This window comes from Palaemon carinicauda, chromosome 39 (genome assembly GCF_036898095.1).
Source record: "Palaemon carinicauda isolate YSFRI2023 chromosome 39, ASM3689809v2, whole genome shotgun sequence".
Classification (NCBI taxonomy): domain Eukaryota; kingdom Metazoa; phylum Arthropoda; class Malacostraca; order Decapoda; family Palaemonidae; genus Palaemon; species Palaemon carinicauda.
In genome coordinates this window covers 39,697,232-39,710,859 of record NC_090763.1, presented here as the reverse complement: position 1 = coordinate 39,710,859, position 13,628 = coordinate 39,697,232, and the positions used below count along the sequence as shown (strand labels likewise).

General features: G+C 45.9%; 1 protein-coding gene across 2 annotated transcripts in view; it reads left to right on the top strand.

Moving 5' to 3' along the window:
* The window catches only part of LOC137631137 (tRNA endonuclease ANKZF1-like), a 406,209-nt gene that overhangs the window by 112,017 nt on the left and 280,564 nt on the right, over nucleotides 1–13,628 (top strand). For both annotated transcript variants that reach the window (XM_068362804.1, XM_068362805.1), the window contains exon 4: nucleotides 10,827–11,030. In XM_068362804.1, coding sequence (XP_068218905.1) covers nucleotides 10,827–11,030 — 204 coding nt within the window. The remainder of the gene's footprint in view (nucleotides 1–10,826; nucleotides 11,031–13,628) is intronic.

Genomic DNA, 13,628 nt, shown 5'->3' with positions numbered 1-13,628 from the left:
ACAAAGTAAGTTCCAGACGACTCCAAGAGAGGATTCTGGGGTCCCTTCAGTTTGCCTCAGTGACGGATCTTCTTCTGAAGGCAAAATTGAAAGATATCAATCGTGTCTGGCGTTCGAGGGCGAACCGGAAGCTCCGGGACAGGAAAGTCCGCCTTCCTCCCATTCTACGGGAAAGACTTCTTCCTTGGACAAGAGCAAACAGTCTGTCAAAGTCAGTTCCCCTTCGATTTCCGCCTCCGAAATTAATCATTCACACGGACGCATCCTTATCAGGTTGGGGCGGCTATTCTCAGCTCAAGAAAGTTCAAGGTCTTTGGACTCCCTTGTTCCGCCAATTTCACATCAATGTGCTAGAGGCCATGGCAGTTCTTCTAACCCTGAAACATCTCGCTCTTCCCAAGAAACAACACCTTCGTCTGGTCCTCGACAGCGAAGTGGTGGTCCGCTGCCTCAACAGAGGCGGGTCAAAGTCAGGGCCTCTGAACCATGTTCTAGTAGCCATATTCTCCCTAGCAGCCTTGAACCGTTGGCATCTTTCAGCTGTCCACCTGGCGGGAGTCCGGAATGTAGTGGCAGACGCCCTGTCCCGGACCTCCCCTCTAGAATCGGAATGGTCACTCGATCTAAAGTCATTTCGGTGGATTCTCTCTCAGGTTCCCGGTCTCCAAGTGGACCTCTTCGCCACGGAATCCAACCACAAATTGAGAGTATATGTGGCTCCCAATCTAGACCCTCAGGCTTACGCCACAGACGCCATGTCACAGAATTGGGACACCTGGGAAAAGATTTATCTCTTTCCCCCGGTGAATCTTTTGCTGAAAGTTCTAGACAAACTGAGATCCTTCAAGGGACAAGTAGCCTTGGTCGCACCCAACTGGCCCAAGAGCAACTGGTATCCTCTCCTGCGAGAGTTGAGACTATACCCTCACCCGATACCCAATCCGGTTCTGTCTCAGATAGTACAAACACGCGTTGTGTACTCTTTCTCAAACATTCAGAGCGCCCTAACTTTATGGACTTTATGAAGTTTGCGGCTATGCATGGTGCCAATATTGATCCTCAAAACACCTTGTTCCTAGAATCGGATAAACGGGATTCCACCATCCGCCAGTATGACTCTGCAGTTAAAAAGTTGGCAAAATTTTTAATAGACTCAGACGTGAACTGTATGAACTTGAACCTTACAGTCACTTTCTTTAGATCGTTATTAGAATCAGGTCTGGCAGCCAATACTATCACCACTATTAAATCGGCTCTGAAAAAGATCTTCCTAGTGGGTTTTAACATAGACTTAACCGACTCTTTGTTAGCTTCAATTCCGAAAGCTTGTGCCAGACTGAAACCGGTTACTCGTCCTACCCCGGTGACCTGGTTCCTTAATGACGTACTCAAATTGGCTTCTGATACCATTAACAGTTCTTGTGATTACATTCCCCTTCTCAGGAAAACACTTTTCCTGGTGAGCTTGGCTTCCGGGGCAAGAATTTCTGAATTGGCAGCCTTGTCGAGAGACCCGGGTCATATTGACTTCCTGCCTTCGGGAGAGGTCCTTCTTTCTCCTAACAAATTCTTTTTGGCTAAGAACGAAGACCCTCAAAACAGATGGTCCTCCTGGAAAATTGTTCCCCTCACGCAAGATCCGTCTCTGTGCCCTGTTACTACTCTTAGGTCTTATTTATCCCGGACCTCCTCTAACTCCTCGGGGCCTCTATTCGTTAGAGAACAAGGCGGTACCATTACTATTAAAGGGATCAGGCAACAAATTTTGTATTTTATTAAGCAAGCTAACCCTGACTCTTTTCCTCTTGCACATGATATCAGGGCGGTTGCTACCTCGGTGAACTTCTTTCACCACATGAATTTTACAGACCTTTCCAGGTATACAGGGTGGAAATCACCGTCAGTGTTCAAGAAACACTACCTTAAACATTTGGAAGCCCTAAAATTTTCTACAGTAGCCGCAGGGAGTGTAGTTACTCCCAGGTAACTCACAGGTTAATGCCTTGTCTCTTTATCTCTCCCTCTTACCTGCCTCATTTATACCCTATTGTATTCGTTGGTCTCGCACCTGAATACTGTTATTATATTTGTAAATTTTTATACTCCTGAGTATCTGTATATATTATCACTCACGGCATTATTATACCTACCTTATTGGATTTATGTTCATATTTAAGATACCCTTATAATTGTTTTTTGGTACTCATCTCTGATTAAAAGCATCCTGTATTTCCCTTACGCTTATGTTTTTTCCTTTATTTTGCAAGTTTGGTGACATTTTCTCTTGTATAGATTCACTGGGCGGCACAGGTTCGAGCCCAGAAAAGGGATTTTGACGTAGGAAAAATCTATTTCTGGGCGAAGGACCTGTGCCGCCCAGTGAACCCTCCCAGCTCCTCTCCCTTGGAGTCCCCAAACTTTGGGTGCTAAGGAGTTGGGTTCTGAGCGGATGCATTGTTAGTAGTACCGAGTGAGGTTGAACGGCTCTCCTCTATTGGGGTTTCTGTCGTGGATGAATCTAAATAGTGCGGGACCTCTGGATTATACGCCCAATTTTATACCGACACCAATAGGTGAGCGAGCTAGTTAACCTAGCACTCCTTTACATTTTTTCTCTGGTATATTTAGCAGTAAATTACCTAAGAATAAGTGCTAAATGGAGCTTATTCACTGGGCGGCACAGGTCCTTCGCCCAGAAATAGATTTTCCCTTTTTTGGCCTTGGAATTTTGACAGTGAATATTAATCATTAGGGTTTTTAATATTTTTATTGAGCTTAGATACACTTTTACTTTTGTGTATTAGCTTAACCCACTTTGACACATTTTTTTTTAGAATTACCATAAATAGTGTTGAAGGACCCACGTAAACTCATTAAATAAAGGTGATTAGTACCTTCAGGTGTATTTCTGGAAGGGAATTATAGTTTTCCTTTTTGTTTCTTTTGTAGTTATAGGAATCATTGCAACTTGTAGACTAGAGGCCAAGCAAGACGAACTTTGCAGTACAAAGATCTGTACCCTTCCCCCACCAACTGTAAGCTATATGAGGTCCATTCAAAAAGTATCTGACCTTGGTTCATAAGGAAAAGAATTGTCTACTTTTCACAAATTTTATTTAATCACCTTCAAAATACTCCTTTGGGAATACACATACTTTTCCCAACAGTGCTGCCACTGCTGGTAACATCTCTGGCATGCCGAATTGGAATGTTGTAGAGATCTGCCATAATTTTTCTCAAACTTTTCTCTTTCGACTCATAGCACTTTACCTTCAGGGTTTTTTCCACTTTAGGGGACAACCAAAAGTCACAAGATGTCATGCCTGGAAAGTAGGGAGGGTGTCGAACAAGTGAGTGTTGTTTTAGGCCAGGTAAGCTTAGATGAAATAGGCAGAATGAGTAGGGAAGGCATCTGAGTAGAACGAATAAATTGTGAAAAAAATGATGGTAGAGCTCTACAACATTCCAATTTCGGCTTTCCAGAAATGTTACCAGCAGTCGCAGTACCGCTGGGAAAAGTGTATGCACTCTCAAAGGGAGTACTGTAAAGGTGATTAAGATTTGTGAAATATACACAATTTTTTAAATATTTAACTTAGCCGGTGAATATATAGCTGCAACTCTGTTGCTCGACAGACAAAAAAACTGTACAAAAAAACTCGCCAGCGATCGTTATACAGGTTGCGGGTGTGCCCATCAGCGCCAACTGTCGGCCAGATACCATACTCCATGTAAACAAAGACTCAATTTTCTCTCTGTCGACGTGTCGACAAGACATACTTTACTCGCTGTTGAAACCTGGAGTTTTTCCCATCATCTTTGGTGAAATACTATATTCTGGTTTTGAGCTTTCGCTGTGTAGGGTTTTTCTTCAAGTAAATCCTTGAACTCTTTTTTGTATCGGATTCATTGTTGATGACTTAGATCGTTTTTTGGAATTTTCCCTTGACCAATTCAAAATGGCTGACCTTTCACAAGTTCCCAAGTTTAGAAAATGCAATGCTAGGGACTGTTCTAGGCGTCTTCCGAAGGCTTCTCTCGACCCTCACACTGTTTGTTCCAATTGTCGGGGTAAAACCTGTCAATTGGAAGATCGGTGTGAGGAATGCGTGGGCCTTTCGGAATTCGATTTTATCGAATTTGAGAAGTACACACGCAGGCTAGAGAGAGATAGAATTAGGAGAAGTTCTTCTAGGTCGATAGATTTTTCCTCTCCTCATGCCCCACAACCTATTCCTTCCCCTGTAGTGGTTGTTCCTAACCCCCCTCCTAGCACTCAGGAACCATACATGGCTGACATGATGCGTGCTATCCATGCCCTGGGGGAGAGAGTTGAGTCCCTTGCAAGTGACCGCAATCAACTCATGGCGGATGTTAAGGAGCTAAAGTGCCAAAGTGCCGCGGGAAGTGATAAAGTGCCTAGTGAAAGTGTTGTGAACAGTGTTGCGCTTGAGGGTTCGTTTGTTCGTGCCTGTCGTCCTCCTAGTCCGGGACCTCTTGCAAGCTCCCAAGCCCAGGGGAGAAGCAATGTCGTACGACGCATGGGTTCGAGAGGCCTTGATCAGCGAACAGACGTTCCCTCCATGGTATCAGGCGTATCTCCCCAAGATCGCCCCTACCTACGTAAGACGAGAGAGCCCGTTTTTACCTTGTCGTCTGAAGGTGTTTCTTGTAAGAAACTTTGGACCAAGGTCTCACGACCTTTAAAGCGTAAGTCGGTCCCTTCAGGACAAGTCCAACGTCCCGGTTGTAGCCACTGGGTCAGTTCGGACTCGTTGCCGTCATCTGATGACTGCTCACCGCCTAAGAGAGGCAAAGCGGTACCGCTTCAGTCGCTAACCCCGTCTGTTGCCGCACCTGCTCCCGTAGACCCTAAATGGGTTTTGCTGCAAGACATGCAGTCCAAGCTTACGTCCTTGATGCAGGACTTTCATGCGGAGAAGGTTGCTGCTGAACCTTCTGGCCAACAACCTTCCAAGCGATCGGTTGTGCGTCCTGTTGACGCTGAGGTAACCTTCTCGCGTCTACCAGTTGAGGTGGCTCCTCCATCGATGCGACCCAGTGTGGGTTGCCAGCGGCACGTTGACGTTAAGCGACGCTCGGAGGTGGTTGTTGACGTTCAGGACGTTCAACAACCATCAGAGGTGACTTGTTTTGACGCGGTGCGTCAACCTCCGCAACCCGGTGTGGTTTCGACTGCACAACCCAGACAGTCTAGACAGTCTCGGGTGGACGCTGTGCGTCCTCGCGCTCCCATGGTTGTTGACAGTTCACAGACTGTGCAGCAGTTCCATGACGTTGCGTCCGGCTCCGTCACGCATGCACCAGTGCGACCGGACTCAGCGAACCAGACGTTGCCCACTCCGTTGCCGTTTCCTCATCAGTTTTCGGATGAGGTACTATCTGATGAGGATGTTGCTGAACAACAAGACGATCAACAGTCAGAACTGGACGAGCCCAAGGCAACTCAACCATCATTGGACTTTAGAAAAGTCATGGCTGTATTCAAAGAGTTGTTTCCTGACCATTATATTTCTGTGGCTCCTCGTTCTCCGCCGTCAGAGTTTGTATTAGGCATGCCTTCTACCGCACCTGCCTTTACTAAACTCGTCCTCTCACGCTCATCCAAGAGAGCTTTGCGGCTGTTAGGAGACTGGTTAGAGTCCAAGAAGAGTTTAGGGAAGACAGCATTTGCCTTTCCCCCATCTAAACTCTCTTCTAAATCGAGCGTCTGGTATGCCACGGGAGAAGTTCTCGGCTTGGGAGTTCCTGCCTCTGCCCAGGGCGACTTCTCAAGTCTTGTAGACTCTCCCCGCCGCCTTGCCATGAGACGCTCGAAGATTTGTTGGTCACCATCGGACCTGGACCACCTTCTTAAAGGGATCTTTAGGGCTTTCGAAGTCTTTAACTTTTTAGACTGGTGCTTAGGAGCCCTGAGCAGGAAAATCTCTTCGACAGATAAGGATATTTCTTTGCTCATTATGTCCTGCATGGACAAGGCCGTCCGTGATGGGTCCAATGAGCTAGCTGCCTCATTCACGTCCGGAGTCCTGAAAAAGCGAGAGTCTCTCTGTTCATTCCTGTCTGCTGGAGTTACACCATGCCAGAGATCTGAACTTCTCTTTGCTCCCCTTTCCAAGTGCCTGTTTCCTGAAGTCTTGGTAAAGGAAATTGCCGCTTCGTTAGTTCAGAAGGACACCCACGATCTTGTTGCGTCCTCAGCTCGCAAAGCTCCCCCTTTGCCTACATTATCCGCTAGACCGAGGATAGACACTCCAGCGTCTTGCTTTATTCCGCCCTTTCGTGGCAGAGCCTCCAGCAGAGGAGGTGCTCGTGCCGAAGGGAAACGAGGGAAGAGGAAAGGACCCAAGTCCTCCAAGGGCAGAGTCTGACTGCCCGCAACTTCAGACAGCAGTGGGAGCCAGACTCAAGAACTTCTGGCAAGCCTGGGAGAGGAGAGGCGCAGATTCACAATCTGTAAAGTTACTCAGAGAGGGGTACAAAATCCCTTTTGTACGCAAACCCCCTCTAGCAACGTCTCCCATCAATCTCTCTCCCAGGTACAGAGAGGAAGAAAAGAGACAAGCCCTGAAACTGGAAGTGTCTCTTTTGCTAGAGAAGGGAGCGGTGGTCAAAGTCTCGGACCTTCGATCACCGGGATTTTACAACCGTCTCTTCCTAGTTTCAAAGAAGACAGGAGGGTGGAGACCGGTGCTAGACGTCAGTGCTCTGAATGTCTTTGTCACAAAGACGAAGTTCTCCATGGAGACCACAAAGTCAGTCTTAGCAGCGGTCAGAAGGGAAGGCTGGATGGTCTCGCTAGACCTAAGGGACGCCTACTTCCACGTCCCCATTCACTCAGACTCCCAACCTTTTCTGAGATTCGTCTTCGAAAATGTGGTCTACCAGTTTCGGGCCCTGTGCTTTGGCCTAAGCACAGCTCCTCTCGTGTTTACGAGGCTGATGAGGAATGTGGCCAAATTCCTCCACTTATCGGACATCCGAGCCTCCCTTTATTTGGACGACTGGCTTCTCAGAGCCTCTTCCAGTCGTCGCTGTCTGAAGGATCTCAAGTGGACTCTAGATCTGACCAAGGAATTGGGACTCCTAGTCAATTTGGAAAAGTCGCAGCTGGTCCCATCCCAAACTATTCTGTATTTAGGGATGGATATTCACAGTCTAGCTTTTCGGGCTTTTCCGTCGGCCCCCAGAATAGATCAAGCCCTGCTATTCATCCAGAAGATGCTGAAGAAGGAACGCTGCTCAGTCAGGCTGTGGATGAGTCTGGTAGGAACGCTGTCATCCCTGGAACAATTTGTGTCACTAGGAAGACTACACCTCCGTCCTCTTCAATACCATCTAGCTTTTCACTGGAAAAAGGACAAGACGCTAGAAGCGGTCTCGATCCCCATTTCCGAAAAGATAAAGTCTTGTCTGACTTGGTGGAAGGACAATATCAACCTAAGAGAGGGTCTTCCCCTGGCTGTTCAGACTCCCAACCACGTTCTCTTCTCGGACGCTTCGGACTTGGGCTGGGGTGCGACACTGGACGGTCGGGAATGCTCAGGTCTGTGGAACTCGAGTCAGAGGAGCATGCATATCAACTGCAAGGAGCTGTTGGCAGTACATCTGGCCTTGAAAAGCTTCGAGTATCTCCTTCGAGGCAAAGTGGTGGAAGTAAACTCAGACAACACCACGGCCTTGGCGTACATCTCCAAACAAGGAGGTACCCACTCACTGACGTTGTACGAGATCGCAAGGGACCTGCTCATCTGGTCAAAAGGTCAAGACATCTCCCTAGTAACGAGGTTCATCCAAGGCAACTTGAACGTCATAGCAGATTGTCTCAGTCGGAAAGGGCAAGTAATTCCAACAGAATGGACCCTCCACAAGGATGTGTGCAAGAGACTTTGGGCCACTTGGGGCCAACCAACCATAGATCTCTTTGCAACCTCGCTGACCAAGAGGCTTCCAATCTATTGCTCCCCAGTCCCGGACCCAGCAGCAATACATATAGATGCCTTCCTCCTAGATTGGTCACATCTGGATCTCTACGCATTCCCACCGTTCAAGATTGTCAACAAGGTACTGCAGAAGTTCGCCTCTCACGAAGGGACAAGGTTGACGTTAGTTGCTCCCCTCTGGCCCGCGAGAGAATGGTTCACCGAGGTACTTCGATGGCTAGTAGACGTTCCCAGAAGTCTTCCTCTAAGGGTAGACCTTCTACGTCAGCCACACGTAAAGAAGGTACACCAAAGCCTCCACGCTCTTCGTCTGACTGCCTTCAGACTATCGAAAGACTCTTGAGAGCTAGAGGCTTTTCGAAGGAGGCAGCCAGTGCGATTGCTAGAGCAAGGAGAGCGTCTACCATTAGAGTCTACCAATCGAAGTGGGAAGTCTTCCGAGACTGGTGCAAGTCAGTTTCTGTATCCTCGACCAGTACCTCTGTAGCTCAAATAGCTGATTTTCTCTTATACCTGAGAAAAGGACGATCCCTTTCAGCTCCCACTATCAAGGGCTACAGAAGCATGTTGGCATCGGTCTTCCGGCATAGAGGCTTAGATCTTTCCAACAATAAAGATCTGCAAGACCTCCTTAAGTCTTTTGAGACCACCAAGGAGCGTCATTTGGCTACCCCTGGATGGAATTTAGACATGGTACTAAGATTCCTCATGTCAGACAGGTTTGAGCCGTTACAATCAGCCTCCCTGAAAGATCTCACTCTTAAGACTCTTTTCCTGGTATGCTTAGCCTCGGCTAAAAGAGTCAGTGAGATTCATGCCTTCAGCAAGAACATCGGATTTTCGTCGGAAAAAGCCACTTGTTCGCTGCAACTTGGTTTTCTAGCCAAAAATGAGCTGCCTTCTCGGCCTTGGCCTGAATCTTTCGATATTCCCAGCTTATCGGAGATCGTAGGCAATGAACTAGAAAGAGTCTTATGCCCTGTTAGAGCTCTTAAGTTCTATTTAAAGCATACCAAACCTTTACGAGGCCAATCTGAAGCTTTATGGTGTTCAGTTAAGAAACCATCCTTGCCTATGTCAAAGAATGCTTTGTCATACTTTATCAGATTGTTAATACGAGAAGCTCATTCACATCTGAGTGAGGAAGACCGAACTTTGCTTAAGGTGAAGACGCACGAAGTTAGAGCTGTAGCAACTTCCGTGGCCTTTAAGCAAAATAGATCTCTGCGAAGTATAATGGACGCAACCTATTGGAGAAGCAAGTCAGTGTTCGCGTCATTTTACTTGAAAGATGTCCAGTCTCTTTACGAGAACTGCTACACACTGGGACCATTCGTAGCAGCGAGTGCAGTAGTGGGTGAGGGCTCAACCACTACAATTCCCTAATTCCATATCCTTTTAATCTGTCTCTTGAAATGTTTTTAATGTTGTTTTTTATGGGTTGTCTGGAAGGCTAAGAAGCCTTTCGCATCCTGGTTGATTTGGCGGGTGGTCAAAGTCATTTCTTGAGAGCGCCCAGATTAGGGGTTTGATGAGGTCCTGTTGTATGGGTTGCAGCCCTTGATACTTCAGCTCCTAGGGGTCTGTCAGCATCCTAAGAGGATCGCGAGGCTCCGTAAGGAAGACGTACTTATAAGGCAGAGTAATCGTCTAAGTCGACTTCCTTACCAGGTACCTATTTATTTTGTTTTTGTTATTTTGATAACTTCTAAAATGAAATAAAAACTCTTAGCTCATAAGATGTAAACATATTTAACTGGTCTCTACCCACCACCCTGGGTGTGAATCAGCTATATATTCACCGGCTAAGTTAAATATTTAAAAATTATATTTTAAATATAAAATAAATTTTTAAATATACTTACCCGGTGAATATATAAATTAAACGACCCTCCCTTCCTCCCCAATAGAGACGCAGTGGGATGAGAAGAAAATTGAGTCTTTGTTTACATGGAGTATGGTATCTGGCCGACAGTTGGCGCTGATGGGCACACCCGCAACCTGTATAGCGATCGCTGGCGAGTTTTTTTGTACAGTTTTTTTGTCTGTCGAGCAACAGAGTTGCAGCTATATATTCACCGGGTAAGTATATTCAAAAATTTATTTTATAATTAAAATATCATTTTTTCTTTATGGACAAGGTCGGATACTTTTTTGATGCACCTCATATATGCAACAGACAAAATTTTAGTCAATCAGAAAATCCTCTTTATTTTACAATCTGGTGTAGTTTTGTAAAGATGCAGACCTATGTACAGTATTTGATTTTCATCCCCAAGTTTTGTACAGTACTACTTTTCTTTTTTTTAACAGATTATTTCAATCACAAGGATAGATATTGTAGTCTGTCTCTCAGACTCTTATTGCAACTATTGAGTTGACTCTTATGTAAATGCTGCTGTAAAAATGGAGTATATGACTTAGGAAATAAACTGTACTGTAAGTCCTTGGGTTACAACAGAAACCTGTTCATATGAATTGTTGTGACTTCAGTTTTGATATAAGTCGGATACACCTGAATACAGTGCAGTACTGTACATAAGTATTGAAGTCACTCACTTCTGTTTATTCAGTAGTAAAATCATAATCTATGATATAAAAACTTTATTACATTAAAACATAACTTGGACTGAAGAGACATGAGGGGCATAGATAGGGAATAATGAAATGAAACTATAACAACAAAAGTAATTCAATTCTAATATAGAAACTGCACTGTATCCATGAAAAGTTGAAAGTTGAAACCATTGTAACCCGAGGACTTTCTATATAGAAAGTGGAAGTTGATTTATGAGTAGGAAATGACTGAATGTATGACCACATTTAAAGAAAGTTTTTTTTTTTTTTTTTTTTTTTTTACAGATTTTTGTGCAATTGGACTACCTAGTTTTACTCCATCACAGCCTGTTAGTGATGGAGAGATGCAGTGCTCCCATTGTAAAGCTGCATTCACCTCGCGCGAAGAACAAGTAGAGCATTACCGTCTTGATTGGCATCACTGTAATCTTCAGCGTTCTCTAAATGGGAAGGCTCCTTTATCTGAAGAACAATTTGCCAATGATATAAGTAAGTTGAATCATATTGCTTCTGTGAATCATATCTGGTAGTCATCATGCTAAAATTATCAAAGCCACTGGCTTTCCAACCTTAAATTAAAAAACAATTATTTCCTCTTCTTCTCTCCCATCTCCCACTCCCCTGTGACACCTAGATGTCCTGGTAGATGTGACCCCAGGAGAAACATTAACCATATGCATAGTTTTAACCAGTACTTCATACAATCCTGGTTTTGGATAGTAGAATTTGAACAAGAATAACGGGTATTTCTTTATGATTCTAAATACTGTAAGGATTTTTCAAAATGGTAACAACAAACATGTGGTCAAGATGGTAGTACAAATTTGTATGATAAAAGCAAAATCAAGGTGGTTGATTAGTGGTATGGTTTAAGATGGGGAATCCCCACCCATTGGTCTGTCACAAATTGCATAGTCCCTTAAGAATGTAGATGAGTGATAATTTTATTTGGGAAGGGAACTGGTAGGAATAAAGCACAATGTCCCAATTTTAAGAATGTAATTTATATGATAACTCTAATAAGATCAGACTTGTATATATGCAGTTGTATTTTGGAGATCAATCATAATTAATTCCAAAACCATGTTGGAACACTTGAGTCAAGTATCCTGATAGAAATGAATGGAAATAACATTAATTAGTTCCCCGCCAAAGGATGCTCCCATTATGAGCAGTATGTTCCGTACCTGAAATACAAACATACGCTATTTGTTAAAGGTATTACTTTCTGCGAAGCTGAAAGGATGAGCCATTAAAATTTAGTGAGGATTAACTACCTATCCTGTTAGTTAGTGTGGTAGGGGGTGGGTAGCTCGCTAACCCTCCCACTCACACTTGTGATTGAGCTCACTTTGCTTTTGGCTCGGATGGATACCAGTCGTTACCACTCTTCCTCCTTGCCTATTTTGGACTGCCATTAATTTTTGTTTGTTCTGTAACTGGAATACAAACCCACGCTATTTATTAGGGGTATTACTTTCGACGAAGTTGAAAGGACGAACCATTAAGATTTAGCGAGGGTTAACTACCCATCTCACTAGTTAGCGGGGGGAAGGGGTAGTTCAGTACCCTTCCCACTCGCACACTTGTGATTGAGCTCACTTTGCTTTTGGCTCGAATGGTGAACAGTCGTTACCGCTCTTCATCTTCACCATTTTTTGGACTGCCATTATTGCTTTTTGTGCTTTTTGCTTTTTCTTTTCAGTGTGTTTGTGTTGACTTCTGCTGAACATGCGTACCTACCCTGGACTTGAAGGCCTGCCCTGCGCTACTTTCATGTCGGCTTTGGACACTGATTCCCACACCCTTTGTACCTTCTGCAGAGGTCAACGGTGTGATAGTGGTAATACATGTAGTGAATGTCGGGAGTGGTCCCCCGTCGGAAGAAAAAGTCTAAGTGGGATTCTCCTACGAATGTTTCTTCGAAGCTGTAACTTCTTCTCTGTGATGCTAGTGTGCAGCTCTCGTCGTATTCGGAGCTGAATCCTCTTGCTAGCGTCGACATAGTTTTGTCAAAAGTGTTGTCTGCTGCCCATCCTGTCGCCGCTTCTGTCCCTTCGGACACTTCCGTCATTGCTGTAGACTACGCTTCCCTCCCTGCCGAACATCCTTCTGTGGGGAAGCAAAGTCCTTCGTCCGTCTCTCCTGCGAGTGTTTCTCCCCCTCATGGGAGTTCGCTCATAGAGACTCCCCTTCGGAGGAATGCTGATGCTAACGGTCAGCTTGCTGATTCACCGGCCCCCTGAGGGCGTCATCCTTCCCGGGTGACTCGCCCTCCTCTTCGCTTTATATGTGCGCCCTCTCCATCAGTGAAAAGGGGCCTCTTTGGCTCTTCTGCTTCACCTACGCTGCCTATCTCCGCAGAGGATTCTTCTTGTCTTCTGGCCCTCAACCTTTGCCTACTCCTGGACCTTCTTCTGATGATGCTGCCGCCAATCCTCGGACTTCAGCCTTGGACTCTCCTGTTGATTGCATGCGATCCCCTACAGTGGATGCTCACCCTTCTAAAGGGCACGTCCCTGTTCCAGCTCTTCCTACATGGTGATCTTCTGCTTCTCGCCGACCTCCTGACTTGCCGTCTCCGTTCTTGTCACCTGTTCTGCGCCTGCCTGCTCGCCATGTGTCCACGCGTCATTCGCCTACGTGTCATCTAGCTACGCACCATCCTCTTTCGCTTTCACCAAGGCTTCCTCAACCATTGCGTCGTTTGCCAACGCACCAGGTTCCTGCTAAACCTCCAGCTGCACTCTTCTGCTTGCCAGCGCTCTCCTGCTCCCCAGCGCTCTCCTGCTCCCCAGCGCTCTCCTGCTCCCCAGCGCTCTTCTGCTTGCCAGCGCTCTCCAACTCGCCAGCGCTCTCCAACTCGCCAGCGTTCTCTGGTTCATCGACGCTCACAGGCTTGCCAGCACTGTTCAGCGCTCTCCAGCACTCTCTGGCGCGCCAGCGCTCTTCTGCGCACCAGCACTCACTAGCTCAGCAGCGCTTGCCATCACGCAAGCAGATTTCTCACCATGCAGAACAGGACTCTCCAACTTCTAGGAAGTCGTGCCATCACGAGGACAAGAAGGAACGAGAAGGTAGGTGTCC